This window comes from Trichechus manatus, unplaced genomic scaffold, assembly GCF_000243295.1.
Source record: "Trichechus manatus latirostris isolate Lorelei unplaced genomic scaffold, TriManLat1.0 scaffold00102, whole genome shotgun sequence".
In the NCBI taxonomy this organism is placed as follows: Eukaryota; Metazoa; Chordata; class Mammalia; order Sirenia; family Trichechidae; genus Trichechus; species Trichechus manatus.
The window spans coordinates 10,427,355-10,445,857 of NW_004444038.1; the positions used below are offsets into that span (position 1 = coordinate 10,427,355).

The 18,503-nt window shown below is 37.5% G+C and overlaps 1 protein-coding gene across 2 annotated transcripts in view; it reads left to right on the forward strand.

Moving 5' to 3' along the window:
• The window catches only part of CUL4A (cullin 4A), a 54,865-nt gene extending 42,370 nt beyond the window's left edge, over nucleotides 1-12,495 (forward strand). Inside the window, exons 15-19 of one of the 2 annotated variants that reach the window (XM_023737423.1) lie at nucleotides 822-935; nucleotides 2,794-2,899; nucleotides 3,093-3,265; nucleotides 8,111-8,263; nucleotides 10,108-12,495. In XM_023737423.1, the coding sequence (XP_023593191.1) occupies nucleotides 822-935; nucleotides 2,794-2,899; nucleotides 3,093-3,265; nucleotides 8,111-8,263; nucleotides 10,108-10,203 (642 nt within the window). In that variant the 3' untranslated portion in view covers nucleotides 10,204-12,495. The remainder of the gene's footprint in view (nucleotides 1-821; nucleotides 936-2,793; nucleotides 2,900-3,092; nucleotides 3,266-8,110; nucleotides 8,264-10,107) is intronic. The other variant, XM_004382951.3, reaches the window with a different exon arrangement.
• Nucleotides 12,496-18,503: the final 6,008 nt, after the last annotated feature.

Here is an 18,503-nt window from a genome sequence, read left to right on the forward strand (position 1 = left end):
GCTACGAGTCGAAATCGACTGGATGGCAACCGGGATGTCACAGTTGAGGCACTAAGCAGGGTGGGGCACTGAAGGAGCTAGGGTTTTAGAGGCAAACAGGAGGAAGTCGGGAAGCGTGGTGGCCTGCACTGAGGGTGATGGAAAGGCAGGGACAGATTTAAAAGAGATTAACTAAACTCATTGTAAGACCCGTTTTCTTTCACATTTGGACATCTCTGGCTTTAGAATGCATTGACGGCCTTGTTTTCTTAATGGTTTATAAAATAACTGTGTGCCTTACAATTGATGGCATAATGTGTTAATGGTAAAATAGATAACACTTGACGGCTATTCGTGGGCAAGAGAGAAAGATGGGTAAACTAAGCGTGATTGACATTTCTGGCTTTGCTGGAATGAAAAACTGAGATCATCCAGTGAAATCTGAAGATTACGTAAGCAGGCTGTTGTGGACCTGCAGACATGGTCTGTAACTAAGGACAGTGTCACTAATTTTGCTGGCTAACAATCTGCGTTATATATGCCACTGACTGCTGACCATAGGGAGCCCAGGTGTGGGAATGTGGAACTGCAGAATACGACCTGTCTTCACTATTAAACAGAAATTCAAGCATTATCCCATTTGTAATGGAAAATCCCAGTGTCCTAGAATGGTGGACATTTTAAAAGGTAATAGAATTCAGAAAAATAACAGTCAAAATACAGAACTGATCTTTTCTTTCAGCTGCAAAAAAATGTTAAAGCTTTGTAAATTGAATGTGTGATTCTTTACATTAATAGTGTTTAGCATAATTAAGTTTGTTGGGTTTTTTAATGCTTCACAGATGATTAAACTTCAGGAAGTATTTAAGACGTTTTATCTCGGAAAGCACAGTGGTCGAAAACTTCAGTGGCAAACTACTTTGGGGCATGCTGTTTTAAAAGCAGAGTTTAGAGAAGTAAGTTCTTTTTTTTTTCCTTCATTTTTTTAAGTATGCTATTAAATTTTTTTTAATTGTGATTGTATTTTGGTAGTAAAGAAAGGAAAAGATTGGTTCAGTATGATTCAGCACTGGCTTTTCTAAGTCAATAAAATTAATCTCCCTTATTCTTTTATTAGACAAAATGCTGCCTAGAGATATTGGGGAAACTCGTGTAAATACCTTCCTTTTAGTGTTTTTCCAAATGGCTCACCTTCTTGGAAATTAAAGTTTGATACTTGGATTCTAAAATTAATTAAGAAGTAAGCAAATTAGCAAAATATATATGCAACGTTTGTAACAGTTAAGGGATTAATATTCAGTCAGTAAAAATCATATAACATCAGTATCCATGAAAACATGTGTAAGCATCTCTGCTCATCAAAGGATGCAAATGAAAACACAGTAAGTTGCCACTTTTTGACTACCAGATTGATAAAAGCTAAAAAATATTTAAAAACAGTAACTCTTGCTCACTGCCGAAAGAAGCAAACACCGTGGCAAGCTTTGTGAAGGGCATTTGGCAGTACATCTCAAAACCCTTAAAATCATGCATGCTTTGTCTTAGTAGTTCCAATTCTAGGAACTTATCTTAAGTCATTTTCACAGATTAATAAATAAGAATATTTGTTGCAGTACTATTAGTAAGAGTGATAATTTGGAATCAAGAGAGAGAATGCATATAATGTATTGATAAATTAAACATGTTACTGAATAGTATACAATATAGAGTCCCCTCGTTCTCATTTAACTTCAATTTATTAAATAAAATTCAATTGTGTACACTAAGCAAAATCAGTTATAAAATTCATATTTTACATAGATACTATATATTTATTCATCTGCATTGCTATATGAATTATATACATACATTTTTATTGTACACATATTACACAAGTTTATATACATAAAACTACACATATTTGACTTCAAGGTGTCATGAAATTTAATTTCAGTTACCCTCAATTTTTGCCTACTTGCTGGTTTTAGAACGTAACCTCTGTATAATCTGCCACCATCAATGACTGAGCTCTCTCCATTCATAGAGAAGGAAACACCACAGCTGGAATTGCAGCTGTCTCTGGGCCATGGATTACGAGGTTAGGACCGGGGTACAGATGAAGTACCTTGTCCTGCTGCGTTATCCCAGTATATCATTTCTTCATGCATTTGGTTTCTCTTTAGGAAGAAATTAGTACATTAAAACGCAAAACTAATTAGCATGTTCACATGCATTAAATTTGATACGTATGTTCTAACTATAAACGGTGAAGTTCTGCAGTGAAGACTTTGTGAATAAAAGGGGAATTGTATAATACATAAGGCTACATTCGTGTTAGTGGTGTATATTACAGGAAAAATGGAAGGAGAGCTAGGCTGAAAGGTTTTACTATTATTTATGTACTTATTCATTTAATAAAGATGTTGGTTTTTGTTTTGTTTTACCATCTTTCCTTCCTTACATGTTTTATCGCTTTGCCTTCTCATACTCTGTGCACTAAGAGGACTTCGGTAGGATAAAAAAATATTTGAAAGAGCTATTAGATATGTATCTAGCATCAAATGAGGATAATTCCTTTCTTGTTCAATGGTATTTACTAAAGAACTTTTACTACTGTAAAAATATTTCAAGAGAAGAAGTTTTAAATATAATGCCTAATCCTTTTATTCTTTCATAATCAGTATCTTAATTTCTTACTTGGTGGTTATTAATAATTCTTTACTCCCTTCACAGAAAGTTTGAGAGCAAAAAAAAAAAACCGTCTCATAATTTTTCAAAGATTGTATAAACTCAGCTTCAAAAGCAATATATTAATTTTTTTTTTTTTTTTTAAAGGGAAAGAAGGAGTTCCAAGTTTCCCTTTTCCAGACATTAGTGCTTCTCATGTTTAATGAAGGGGATGAATTCAGTTTTGAAGAAATAAAAATGGCTACTGGTATAGGTATGAAGAATCTCTTTAAATGAATCTGTGGTTTTCAAGTGTCAGTATTTTTAAACATTTATTCATTTTAAGAGAAGACATAGACTAGATCTCTGCTGTGTCACACTTTATATCATGATTTTTTTCTCATTTGTTATTGTTAAGCGTATTCATTTCAGTGCCAACATTTCCCTGTAATTTTCTCCCCGTTCAGAGGATAATGAATTACGAAGAACGTTACAGTCTTTGGCTTGTGGTAAAGCACGTGTACTGATTAAAAGTCCGAAGGGAAAGGATGTCGAAGATGGAGACAAGTTCATTTTTAATGGAGAGTTCAAGCACAAGTTGTTTAGAATAAAGATCAATCAAATTCAGATGAAAGAAACTGTATGTATAAATTTTATCTTTTTATTTATAGGATATTTACCAAGGAATCATTAGTTTTTATAGTTTCTTGAGTATTAGAGGTCTGAAGCATATTTCTAACATATGTAATTTGAATACATAATGAATTCATTTTAATGTAGCTTTCACTAACTGTTTATATTCACAGTAGGAATGAAAATCTGAAAAATATTTAATGGTTATCATTCCTATTCACAAAAACAGTATGGCGGATCTTCTTATATCAAATTCTGTTAGCATGGAAAGAACTTGTCTTTATTTTCAATGGTACATTTCAGCTATTCTGTGAGCCTCAGCCTCAGGTAGGCATTCTGGGATGGAAGTTGTGAGGGCCTCTGGTTGGGCCTCTGGAGTCGGTGGGCCCACTGACATTGTATATGTAGTACTGTGTGTACAGATAGTGTCTGCAGTTTTGATCAGGCTCTCCAAAGAGTCTTATCCAAAATAGGTTATGAACCTTAGGCTGTAAGGTCTTAAATGCAGAAAATCCTTGCCCTCCTAGGCTACCATCGAAGTTAAAGTCCAGGAGACCCAGATGCCCCTCTCATATTCACAGTCTATAAAAGGGTGTCCATTGGCCCCATGTTGTACATACAAGTATCAAATCTAGACTGGAGTGAGTACTGGCCTTGAGAAGGAGGGAGGTCGGTTCAAAGTACAACGCAAAGACAGCTGTAATGGCTAGGAAGTAATATAACAAATATTTTCTCCACCTCCAACAGTAGACAATGATTGGTTCACTTATCCAGCTTTTACCTAGAGAGGTGTTAAAATGTAGCCTACTTAGAAAATATGTTCAATTTACAGAAAGAAAGATTAAAAAGACCGGTAAATATATAAAAGATGTTCGCTCTTGTGAATAATTTTTTACCTGTCAATTTGGGAAAGGTTAAAAAGTTTGACAATATGTAGGATTGACCACCATGTGGGTAAACAGGTATTCTTTATTTCTTTATTTTTAAAAAGAAATTTTGTTTAGTACAACTTTTTTGGTGACAGCTTGACATCTCTATTAAGATTTAAATGCTCGTATCCTTTGATCTCATTTTTCTACTGTTAGGAATTTAGAGTAATTAAATTTTAGAGTTCCAGTTCCAAAGTGGAAACTGTTATCTCTTTCCCCAGAAGATAACCACTTTGACCACTTTTTTTGTAGTTATATATGTGACATGCATATATAACCTTAACAAAAAGGGAAGGGGTCACTGTAGTTTGTAACTTATTTTTATTACTCATCATGGGCTTCATTGCCCTTGTTGAAAAGTATTTAGGTTGTTTCCATTTTATCACTATTGAAAATAAAGTTGCACTAAACATCCTGGTACAAACAGTTTTGTGAACTTCAAACTTGTTAGACTGTTTCCTTTAAAATTCTTGCTCTGGAATTGCTGAGTAGAAAGTACTTTTTTTAGTTTGACCACTCTTTGCCAAATTGAAGTCTGATAGATTTTACTAGATTACAATCTCAAATTTCATGAGTGTGCCTTTCCTCCCTGCCCCCAACCTCTACCTGCTTTTGCCCACACTATTCTGACAGGTACAGAAGTAGTTCATTGCCATTTTAATTTGAATTTCTTAGATTTCTAGTAAGATTGATCATCTTTATGCCAGTTACTAGTTTAGAAAAATTATGTACTCTCTCTAATCCTCAATTCCTCATCTTTTAAAATAGGAGTAATAGTGCCCCAAAGATTGTGAGAATTAAGTGAATAGTGTTTATAAAGCTCTTAGTTAAAGCACTTGTAAGCAGTCTGTTGCTGCTGCTGTTTGGTGGCTAATCATTTGTAATTTTCTCTTCTTTTAATTGCTTGTCCAAGTCATTGTTACATTTATTAGAATGTTATTTTTCTCATTAATCAGTAGGTGTTTCTTTATACATCAAGAATATTAACCCATTGTGATTTATGGCAAATAATTGTCTCCCATTTTGTTATTTTGAAAAGTTGTTTTCTTTTCTCCCCTATATGAAAGGTCTTAAATATAGGTCTTTAAATGGACTGCATGTTTAATTGCCTTATAAACTACTACTTCCACTACCATAAACCAAAAGAAATGGATGGTGTCCAGATACAGTTACAGAACATTTTGATCAAGGACTCAACACATAGATCCTGATCTAAAGGAGGAAAAGTGTGGAACAGAATTTCAAAATCCTTTGGAAACCAGACTTACTAGAGCCATTGACACTGGGGGAACCCTGAAACTAATTCCCAGAAATAATTAAACCTTGAACCAGAACTATCCCAGAAGCTATCATTAAACTCAACAACAGTTTAGCCTAATTAATAAAAGATGTTTGCCTTGGGCATAGCCCCCTTATCAAGAATTATCTATATAAGCTTAAGGCGACAACAGTTTATCTAAAGCACAGATGAGAACTTGGAGGCGCAATGAGCCTACATCAGTGTTGATGAAACAATATGGTCAGAGAAGCGAGACTGGTGACGTAATGGGAGGTGTCCGACCAGGGTTATTGAACTGTTCATGTAGAAACTGAACAGATGTACGTTTGGTTATTTTTGTTACCACCAAGAATAAATAAAATATTAAATAAAAAAAAAACTTACGGAACACAGTTCTACCCAGATACACATGGGGTTGCCATGAATCAAAATTGAGTTGATGGCAACTTTTTTTTTTTTTTTTTTTAAACACTTAACCATGTTTTGCTGCAAATACATATATATAGTTTTATATATATATATGCTTATATATATATATATACTTTTATATGTGTATATATATACTTTTATATGTATATATATATACTTTTATATATAGTTTCTGGCTTTAATGTTACACCTAAGAAAGACTTTTCTTACAGCCCAAAATTTTAAAATTACTAGTCTATATTATTTGTCTAGTACTTTTTACATTTAAATCTTTGAGCAATATAGAAATTATTTTAGTATCAGAAAGCATCTAACCTCTCCTCCCCATTTTAACACCAAATTGAAAATACCATCCTTTGACAACGTAATTGAGTCGCCATTTTTCTTATCTATCAAATTGGTGTATTATGGGTCAGTTTCTCAATTCTGTTCTAAACACTCTGTTGATCTATTTTACAGCCGTCACTCAGATTCTTGTAACTGAGGTACCTGTCCCTGCCAATCTGTCCTACCAGTGAATTTTAGAATCATTCTGTCTTGTCTTTTCTCCTCACAAATAAGAATACTGATATTTTTATTCAGATTGCATTGAACTAACTTGTAGTTTTCATCTTAAATCCATACTAAATCTTCTGATTCAGTTAAATATATATATATATTCAAATCTATAAGTCTTGCATATTTCTTATTAAATAGTTACTGCTAGCAAGTTATAAATTTTCATTCATTCAGCAAATATTTATTGAGTACCTATTGTGGGCCAGGTCCTCTGCAAAGTACTCAAAATTCAGCCATTAACAATAAAGATAAGTCCCTATCTTGAAGGAGCTTTCAGTCTTGTCCAGAAGACAGATACCAGATGATAACACATTGACTAACTTGTTACAGTTGAAGTAAATGTTATGATGGAAAAGTACAGGAAAGCCTAACCTAATACTGTGGATCAGGGCAGGCTTTCCTGAAGAAATGAGTTTAGCATTTTCAGTAACTAAAAGAAGGCCTGTGGCTACAGTTTAGCCACGAAAGGGGAAAGCTTAGCCAGATTGAATAGGCAGGTGATAGCCAGATCATATAGAGACCAGTCAAGCTTATTAATGATTTGGGAAAGCCCTAAAAGAATTTTAAACAAGAAGGGCCAATGAAATACTGATACCCTATAAAACGGATCTTTTTTCTTTATATTGCTAGCTAGTAATTGCCAGTGTGTATATATTAACACTATTTGTATATTTATCTTATATCTAGCTGCTTTACAGAACATTAATTAACTCTGATGCTTTTTCAATTGATTTTCTTGGATTTTCCAGGTCATTTGCAAATAATGATAATTTTTTTTGTTCCTATTCAGTATACCTCTTTAGTTTGTTCTCTCTTACATCCTGTAACCACTAAAATAACGTTTTTAAGAAGTAACAGTGCTACTAGGCTTCCTAATCTTTTTTCTGGCTAATTTTCTCTCTAGTGTAAGGAATATTAACCTTTTCTGGGATCATGCATCCCTTTGAAAATCTGATAAATGCTATGGCTCCTCTCCCTTCCTGAAACATATTTACCTTAGATACATGCACAGACCTGTCTCTCCCCTGTAAGAAAATTTTTTTTCATGATGTAGAGCCCCATTAGGTTGCTGTTTAACTAACATGAAATTGATAACTGTATTTGCTAATTGTTTCTGATAACTGCTGTTTATCATGTTCAAATTCTTTCCTTTTTTTTAATTATTCCTGGTATGCTAAAGTTTGTTTTAAATCAAGAATAGAATTTGAATTTTATCATGACTTCAGTATGTAGAAGATCCTGTAATTTTTATCCACAAAACTGTTTCTGGGATCATTTCAATTACATTAATAGATCTTTTAATGTTGCGCAGAGCTTACATTTGTGGAATAAATCCTGATAGGTATTATGTTTTGCTTTGCTTTGTTTTGTTTACTGTGCTGCTGGATTTAATTTACTAATGTCTTATATAGGGGTTTTGCAGCTTTTTTATAAGGGAAATATACTTTTAAAAATTCTTTTTCAAGTTTTGGTATTGGAGTTTTGTTCTTTTTGGAGAGCTGAGTTTTTACTAAAGTAAAAATGCATAACAAAGCAGTATTCATCCAAAGTTCAGCCTTTCTTTGCATCAAAACAAAGTTTCTCATAAAACTCAGTGAGATGAAATAATATTGAAACAATACCTTTATACTTTGCTTTTTTTCCTTTTTTTGTACAGGTTGAGGAACAAGTTAGCACCACGGAAAGAGTGTTTCAAGATAGACAATACCAGATTGATGCTGCTATAGTAAGAATAATGAAGATGAGAAAGACTCTTGGTCATAATCTTCTGGTTTCTGAACTGTATAATCAGCTGAAATTTCCAGTAAAGGTAAATGGAGTATTAGCTTCATTAAGTGTATAGTATAGTATTAAAAATTGACAAAGCATGTTCAATTCTCATTACCTTCAAAGAGTCATATCATTTGTCCTACACTCTAAGTGAGCATTTGCCAAAAAAATCTACTTTTGTGAATATACTAAGTGTAGAAAAACTGCCAAGTAATGATAATAGGGACTTTATTTCAAATTATTCTCTGCCACCAATGTAGCTATGATAGAGACCTAAAAGTCCTACTTCTAGGGATGTGGTCCATGCTTATATTTTCAAGAAGGGAAGAAGTGGTTATATCACAGGATTTTAAAGAAATCATAATAATAACTAATTTATTCAGCATTTTACAAACTACAAAGCATTTTCTACCTCAGTAATATTTCACCATTGCTGTTGCTTACGAAAGACTACCCTAAAATCTTTGAATTCATACTGTATTTCTAAGACTGATCTGCTGTCCTGACTACGTGGCATACAGGAAAACTTAGGGAAGCCTTACGAACAGCTCTTTAAAATGTATTTATCAATCTAAAAGATACTGAACTGTCAGGAGTCTTGGCCTTTCTATAGTTGAACCAGCTGTATATACTTTTTGATTAGTTCTCTGACTGATTGTTGTAAAATTTGGCAGAAGGATATCTGACCCATCCCTCTTCACCAGTGGAATAAAGTAGAGGTGGACTTTGTTGTTGTTAGCCGTCAAGTCAATTTTGACTCGTAGCAACCCTATAGGACAGAGTAGAACTGCCCCATGGGGTTTTCTAGGCTGTAATCTTTAACAGAAGTAGACTGCCACATCTTTCTCCCATGAGCAGCTGGTGGGTTTAAACCACCAACCTTTTGGTTTGCAGCCTAGTGCTTAACTACTGTGCCACCGGAGCCCATTGTCAGGAGGAACTGGATTAGTCTAAAACATAAAGGACTGACGGGAGTGCCCTCTTAAGCTAGCAAATATTTGACTCCTGTAGCCTCCAAAGGAGGTTTATCCATACATAGGATTCTACACAGCGTATGAGACATTGCTTTGTATGTTATTCTTACTCTTTCCTACCACAAGCCACAAGTGTTGTTTTTTCCAGTTTGCAAATGAAGACACCAAGCAATTAAACAAAAGACTAAATAGTGGCACCTATTCTTCTTTTATAGGTAATAGGTTTTTCACCCATATCTTATAAAATATATGACCTGTCACAGAGTAGAAGGTTGTAGTATTTGGAAAATTGACTGCGTATTATATACTGTGTGTGTGTGCAGGGAGAACGCTTGCTCATAAATGCGTATACACATTTGCTTCTTAATTCAGCAAAGTTGGCAGTAGCCTTCCTAGGCAGAGACAAGCAGTTACATATAATGGTTATATATGGACTCATCAATTCAGTCACCTATTTTTAGCAAACACATGGAATTTTGGCTATACTATATAAATATATAGTGAATATATCAGTTTATTGACATAATAATAAAATGTAGTTAGGGAGAAAATGTTAAAAGGGTTGAATGCTCCAATAAGACATTATCAGATAACCCTTTTAAACAAACAAACATTTGTTACATGATAGATCTACCATGCTTAACTACTCATTAGTGATCATAAATAATGTGTATACATTTCATACATTTCTAGTTTCCTGCAGGAAGCCTTGCTCTGACAAATTCACATGGAAACACTTTTGATCAAGATATAATGTTAATCTTTGTCTTTGAAGTAGGGAGTTTTATTTTATTCATTTTATAATTATTTATGTAATTATGTAATTTGTCCTTGATGTATTATATTCTCCTATATTTTTAAATTTAAAGTCACTATAATTGGGATTTTTTGTTTTGTTTTTCCTTTGTAGCCTGGAGATTTGAAAAAGAGAATTGAATCTCTTATAGACAGAGACTATATGGAGAGAGATAAAGACAATCCCAATCAGTACCACTACGTGGCATAACGAAGTCAGCAGACTATTTTCTTTTAGTAAAACACTAGAATGTACCTTCAGAGCAATGAAACACATCTGTGCTGTTTCCCGGCCTTTCTGTGACTGAACCCGCTGTGGATACTTGCGGATTAGAAGGAAAGGAAAAGATTCTGGGATCATCCTTCGAGAGGCTTAAGGACTTTCAAATGGGATATGTTATCTTTTTTCCCCTCCAGTTCTTCTTGTTCTTTTAGGCATTTAAAAGATTTCTGCTGCTCTGTGCAAAATAATTTTGAGATTGAACAAGAAGATATTGGTTAAGAGAAGTTCCTTTGTAAGGTCTTACTCTTGTGTCAAAAGCTGAAAGTTTGGTTTTTTTGTGTGTGTGATCATGAATGCACAATTAAAAAGACCCTAAATGCTGCATTCTTTAGCTACAAAGACTACTTAGGTATTCCTGAAGACAAGATATCTTAGTTGATGAACACTTAGATGGAAAACAGGAACCCTTCATTGGTGAACATTAGGAAGAAACAGCCAGTGCTAAAAAACGGCGGACCAGTTATGCAACCTAAATACTGGCATCTATTTGTTTCATTTGTTTTCAGATAATTTTAAACTTTGATGACTGATTTTTTTATAAATCAGGTTTCCAGGTGAGATCTCTGATGTGCCAAGAGGACATTGTTCGATGTGTTTAATAGAGACATCAATATCTTTATTTTACCTGAGTTATTTGTGAATTTTCTGTTTAAGGGTTTTGGGAGGTGAGTGTGTTTGTGTTTACCGTTCTAAGATTGAGTCTAGCAGTGCCTGTTTTTTGCATTAGGGTAACTGCTGTTTGATTTTTTTTTTTTTAATTGAAATACTTGTATTACTGCTATAATAAAGTTGGTTTTCTTTTTACAGTATGCACAGGGACAGTAATTGTTCTATGTACTATTACCACTGTAAAAGGTTTGGTAGGAGACTTTGAAGTCTTGATATTGTGAAGCAGAGGTTATTTCGTCGAAAGATTAAAAGGACGTTGTTGGTGTCTGGTTTCACGTTGAGTATGTATAAGTGAGGTTGAGCAGCAAAGCGAAAGTTCAGTAGTGGTGTTACTGTGGTAACTATGAAAAAGATGCTTTTGTGATAACATTTAAAAGTACTTCTTTATATTTTACAAAATAGCATGTTTCATTTTGATTAAAAACTACCAAAGGAATTTTGATCATGGTATAAGTGTTTAAAGCAATATTTTCTGGAATATACCAAGTTTATATAATTTGATTTTGTGTAAATTTATGAAAAGATTCTCCCTTTTTGAAACATGCGTGTTTAAAATATGACATCTTAAGGGTTTCCATATTAAAATCTTCACTCTTTAAGTATCATTATTTCTATATTTGTAAATTTTCATTTAAGTTCTATAATATGTGGTCCATAAAAGACTGAATAGATTTCTACTTATATTTTAAGTTCATTGTGTCTAGAGATTGTTAATATTGTAATTTAATGTAGACTTACTTTGAATAAAATTAGTTTAATTAGCCTTAAGATGACATTAATAAAATTTTGTGGTATGCGAAGTACACATTCCTTGTAACTCTTTAGTGACTTTAATTCATTACTAATATACCAGGTAAAGAGAAACCAGAAGTGGGGAAATATCCATCGCCCTTTCATGCGATTATTTCTTCTTGTTCACCTCTACTGTAAACTACCAGTTAGGGAGAAAACTGATCTTTTAGACCTTACGATGATTAAGGGGAGTGTATTTTAACATTTATTCTACTTGTTTTTAATCTGTGCTCTTATTTATCAGTATCATTTAATGTTTTGTTATAGTTAAAGGTTATAGTATAGAGAAAATAATTGAAAAGCAAAAGGCATTTAGACAAGAAAAAGAAGCTATAAAATTGCAAGGGAGGAGAAATTATTTGTAGATTACATGATTTTATACCTGGAAAATTTAAGAGAAGCAAATCAAAAGCTTGACTAGAAAAAAAAAATCAACCAAGTTAATTACATACCAAATTAACAGAGAAGTCAGTAAGTAGCCTTCCTGTATGTAAACAACCTGTTAAAATATAATGGAAGATCCTTTTTTCAATAGCAACAAAAAAAGATAAAATACCCAGTAACAAAAAAATATATCAGAAGAATTTTAAAATTAAGAATACAAAGAAGACCTGAATAAATGGAAGGTACACACTATTCTTACATGTATCTACATAATATCATAAGATGTCAAACCTCCCTTGCTTTATAAATTTAATGTAATGCCCGTTAAATACAAATAAGCTGATTCTGAGGTTCAAAGTGAAAAGCAAATGTGGAAGAATATCCAGAAATTTCTTTAAAATATAAGGCTATGTCTTGGTTATCTAGTGCTGCTATAACAAATACTACAAGTGGATGGCTTTAACAAACAAAAATTGATTCTCTTACAGTTTAGGAGGTTAGAAGCCCGAATTCAGGGCGCCATCTCTGGGAAAGGCTTTCTCTGTCGGCTCTGGGGGAAGATCCTTGTCATCAGTCTTCCTCCAGAGCGAACAGAGAGAAAGACTTCCCCTAGAGCTGGCTCCCTGAATTTAGACTTCTAGCTGCCTAAACTGTTAGAGGACACATTTCTCTTTGTTAAAGCCATCCACTTGTGGTATTTCTGTTATAGCAGCACTAGATAGATAAGTAAGACGGAATTTTGGTACCAGGAGTGGGTGCTGCTCTAACAGATAGCTACAGTGTGGGAGTGGTTTTGGAATTGAGTAATGGGTACAGGCTGGAAGATTGCCTTGACGAGACTGTTGGTGGAATTATGGATATTGAAGACAATTCTGGTGAGGGAAGGAAGTGAGGAGAGCTGTAACACCAGAGCCCACGCAGACGGCAAGAAGCAGCAGCAGAGAAATGGCAGCAGCAGAACCAGGAAACTGGCATGAGATGGCGTGGGAGCCGAACCATGGAGCAAGAGACCTGAGAGCCTTTGGGCAGGAGGCTTCCTGCTGGGGTGGGGTGCCTTTGGGCACTTACCTATGGAGCTAGGTTTGCCGACCCACAGAGTGAGAGCTGAGTGCCTTCCGGCTGAGGTTTACTGGCGGAGTTGAGTGCCTCCAGGCACTTATCAGTAGAGCTAAAGAGCTCTGTAACACTCACCCGACCCGGCTAGCCCCAGGGGCTGAGAAGCCAAGGAAATAGGAAGCAGAGCTGCCTCAGTCACAAAGGGTAGAGTCCCTACCTCTGGGGTCTCAAAGGGTGGGACCACAGCCTCCTAGGTTTCAAAGAGTCAGATATTTACCAACTCGGTTCCAGAGTGTGGGGCTGCTGTTCCCCAGTGGCAGGGGGATGAGGCCAGATCTGCTGCCCAAAGCTGAGGAGGCAGGGCTGCCATGCCCAAGGGGCAGAAGAACAGGGCCTGCCAGGGTCGAGGGAGTGGGATCACCACTCAGATGGAGAATGGGGCCACCCAAATCCATAGGAGCAGAGTTGTCCCAGTGGGCCTGGAAGGCAGAGTTGAAGCCCAGGACTGAGGGGCCTCCACCCAGAATCCAGAGAGTGTGGCCAACACCCCGAGTCTGGAGGGCAAGGCCATTGCCTAGATGGTCTCAGAAAATTATTTTCAAGCCTTGAGAGCTAATGTAATGTGTTCTGCTGACTCCTTGGTGACTGTTATCCCTTCTTTCCCTCCAATTTCTCCCTTTGGAATGGAAATGTCTACCTTGTGCCTGTTCCACCATTGTATTTTGGAAACGATGAAGAGGAATTTTGCCCCTGGATGGAATTTGCACTTGGAGTTGATTTAAGACTTTTGGGATAATATGGTGGGGTGAATGTGTTTCACATGTGGCAAGGACATAAATTTTGGGAAGCCAAAGAGTGGAATGTTATGGATTCAATTATGTCCCCCCAAAGTGTGTGTCAACTTAGCTAGGCCAGTAGTGTGTGGTTGTCCTCCATTTTGTGATCTGATGTATTTATCCTGAGTGTCGTAAATCCTAATAAATGAATCATTTATAAGGATCAGCACGAAGCTGGTTTATATAAGGTGGAGGTTAAAGATGTCCCAAATGTCCAACTTTTCCAAACTGCTGTACCACTCCATCTTGATCTCTAACATCAACTACTCCCTCTCCCCTCAGGACTCTCCCGCCTGCTTTGGGTTCCCTAACTCACTGCGGTGTCTCACAGAACTCAAGAACCGTGTAAAGGAAATGGTTCATGCAGTTGTGGAGGCTGGTGAGTCCCAGATCCGTGGGTCAGGCGTAGGCTTCTCCCCACCCACATGGCTGCTGGGGCTGACGAACCCAAACTGGCAGTTCAGATCACAGGCTGCTGGCTCGCAAGGCTGCAGAAGCTGGTAAATCAGGTCAGACAATAGCCTGCCGGCTTGTGGGGCTGTGGAGGCCAGGGAATCCCAGAATCGGCAGGTCAGACAGCAGGCCTCTGGCTCAAGTCCCAAGAACCATAGGTCAGTTGATCACAAACTGGATGTGGGCTTCAGATGCAGAGAGAGCCCCTCCAGGACACACACATATATCTTAGATGCAGTCCACACCCCAGGGAAGGGCATAACTTGAGGAAGGGTGGGACTTGAGTCATGCCCTCCTGTAAGGCTGGGACCCAAGACACACCCTACACTAATCCTGCCTCATCAACATGTAGAGGTCAGGATCCACAACACGTACAGTAGAGGACAACCGCACAATTCTGGGAATCGTGACCTAGCCAAGTTGACACACAACCCCAACCATCACAGGTTCCATAGACCTTATTTGCATAGTCCCACTCAGTTATTGTGTGTGAGTCACAAAGACCATGGCTAGAAGGGCCATATTACCCAGTAATTCGTTACACTGCACCTAACCTCTGATGTTAATGAGGCAGGACTCAATCTACAGGATTAGGTTGTCTCTTGAGTCAATCTCTTTTGAGATACAAAAGAGAGAAGCAAGCAGAGAGCAGAGGGACCTCACTACCACCAAGGAAGGAGAGCTTCGAATGGGGTGTGGCCTTTGGACCCAGGGTCCCTACACTGAGAAGCTCCTAGACCAGGGGAAGATTGATGACAACGACCTTCCCCCAGAGCTGACACAGAAAGAAAGCCTTCACCTAGAGCTGGCATCCCGAACTGTGAGAGAATAAATTTCCGTTTGTTAAAGCCATCCACTTGTGGTATTTCTGTTGTAGCGCACTAGATTGCTAAGGTTGTATTTCTGCATATTTGCAAGTATATGGGAATCATCCTGGAGAGATGGCTTAATGACACCGGAGAGGGTGGATAATTGGCAGAGGGAAGTCCTCTATGGGAGAGTGATTGGGATAGAGGGTACAGGCAGAGGACATGGTGGGATATTTTTTTCTAGTCATGTACAGCTGTTTGGTTGCAGGTAAGCAGTAGGCAGGTAGTAGGGAGTAGGCAAAGATTTGACCAAGATTGGAGTTCTGTCATTAGAGAGGGGTAAGGCAGCTAAGTGTGTATGCAAGGGGATGATTAATTATAACAGTGAACCATGGAATGAATCTAAGCCAGGTATGAAGGGATGTGAGGACATGAATGGATGAAGGTAATGCACAAGGAAAAAGTGGTAAATGGGCTGAAGCTCATTGCAGGATCGAAGAATTACTGGAGTTAGGATATTAAAGGGACCGTGTAGGAAATATAGGAGGTGGTGAGAGAAGTACACACTTAAAATTAGAGGGGACAGTTATTGGCAATTATAAGTCTAGGGAAATATGGGAGTGGGTGACTGAAGTAGGGTGGAGGACAAGATTGTAGGAACTGAAGGAATAAAGAATCAAGAGGACAAGGTGTCATCTACATGGGTACTGAAATAATAATGAATGATGACAGGCCCTGAAATCACCAACAAGTGACAGAGACCGTAAGGTCTAAGGTGACGGCAACATGGAGAGGGGTGGTACGGTCCCTTGGTATGTATTTCAAAGAAGCTGGGGTTTTTCAAGGAGTCAGGAGAAACAATGGCCTGGAAGTGGCAATGAGTAGAAAAGGGAACCCCTACTCGATCTCCAGGCCCAGTGTAGATGGAATATGGGAGAGAAAACCCCCACTTGATAGGCTGCAAAGAGAGGAGGGTCCTCAGGGAACAGATTTTGGTTAGATCAAGGAGGTGAAGGAACTGTTAGGAATGCTGCTTTTTCACTCCTGATGTTTCTTTCCATGTTGGGGAGCTCTGCTAGTGTAACATTCCTGGTCTCTCTCCCAAGGGGAGACATAATTTATGGTAATCTGGTTGGTGAGTGTAAAAATGGCATGGGAGCGGTGTCTGACCTCCTCTAACTTCACCGGGGTGAGGAGAATCGACATCAACAGCCCAAGGCTAATTCCTATGAGGCAGAGGTCAGACGTGCCTCCTCTCTCCGACATCTTTACCAAATCTGACACCAACCGTCCCTTCCACAGCACTCTCTACTTCTCTGCTGGGTTTGATAATTCAATGCAATGGCCACACAGAATTCACAGACAATACTCACGATTATGGGGTCTATTAGGGAAGTAACAGTTACAATTCAGGCTCAGGAACGCTCAGGATACAGTTCTTCTATCAGGACGGCCTCTGCCTAAAGGCACTCAGCTTTCTGTCTCCGTGGGCCAGGAAGCCCCACTACGCCGTCCCTTGCTGCGGGTCTTGCTGCCTGCAGTGCCACAGCTCTCTCTCTGTCTCCTGGTTCCAGGAGCTCCTTAGCACGGGGATCTTGGGTCTACAGGACGTGCTGGCTCCTGGCTGTTCTTCCTTGGTGGTGGTAGGATCTTCTCTTTCCCACCTCTAGCATGGCTCACCTCAAGCCCAGAGGCATGGCAAAACTGACCAATCCCCTTGGTGGGCCACAATTACCATATCTGTACAGTCCCACTCAATCACTTGGGTGGGAGTTACAAGACCATGGCTAGAAAGGCCACACAAAAGTGACCCATCACACTACAGTGAGTTTGGAAAAAGAAAGACATGTATGGCCCAGCCTCTTCCCCTCTCTACTTGGAGCAGCCCTGCCTGCAGAGAGCATGGGTTCAGGTCTTGTCCATGCTAAAAATTGTATAAGCACTGACCCCTGTATAGGTAGGCCTAGGATGTTCCAGGACTACCTGTGGCTGAATCTTTAGGTCTATCTACCTAATACAGAAGTAATTTATATCTCTGGGATATAATTTCATTAGGAATAAGAATGATAATTTGATCTCCGTTCATCTTATTCTTTTATTTCTTGATTTTTTTTTAGAACTCAGGCAGGGAAGAAGAGTGCTATGTATCAGGAACATTTGGTGAAAACGTTTGAGATGCAAGGGACTTTATTTCCAATAGACTGTGAGTTCCGGAAAGATCTATAAAAAGGGCAGTGGGGGGGGGGTGTTGGCAAGAGGTGGGAGGCTGTGTCACATGGGAAGAGAGGGCTGGCAATGACGGAGAACATGGGGTGAAAAGACGTAAAGCATAATGGGATTAGACCCTGTGGTCTTTTATGAGAAGTGGATGTTCAGTTATAATGTGGGAGAGTCACTCAGGTAAATGTAAATGTATATATTAAAATTTTAAATGCCCATACCTTATGATCCAGCAAATTCCATTTCTAGGCAATTATCCCACCACATACTAACACTCATGTGTAATGACTTATGTAAAAAGATTCTCATTCTAGTACTGTAATAACAGACAAAAAAAAAAAAATCCAAAACGTGCATCAGTAGGGGATTGGTTAAGTGATGTTACATTCATACAATGTATGATGTTATGTCTATGCAGCTTTCAACAAAATGAGATCTATGCATTGATATGAATTTCAAGATATATTATGATGCGAGAAGATAAAGTGTTGTACTGTTACCACTATTTGTGTGTATATGTATATATATAGATATAAACCCATTGCCACTTCTGACTCATAGCAACCCTATAGAACTGAGTAGAACCACCCCATCGGGTTTCTAAGGAGCAGCTGGTGGATTGCAACTGCCAACCTTTTGGTTAGCAGCTAAGCTCTTAACCACCACGCCACCAGGACTCTCTATATAGATATACATAGGCATATATGTAGCTATATCTAAAAGAATAGAATAATAAGAGTCGTCTCTTCCAAAATGGGGTTCTGGAAGGCTAGAAGCAGGAGTAAGAGTTTCATTGCATACCTTTTTGTAATTTTTGAATTTTATATCAAAATAATGTTTTTAAATAAAATTAATCAATTATAAATTATTGAGAAAAACAAAATGGCTCCACAAAATCCCTAACAAAAAACAAGAATCACTCAACCCTGAGTAACCCTACTTCCCCTCTCACCTCTTCCTCCCAACCTAGGCAACTATATTATTTTTAGTTTTTTTATGGATTATCTCT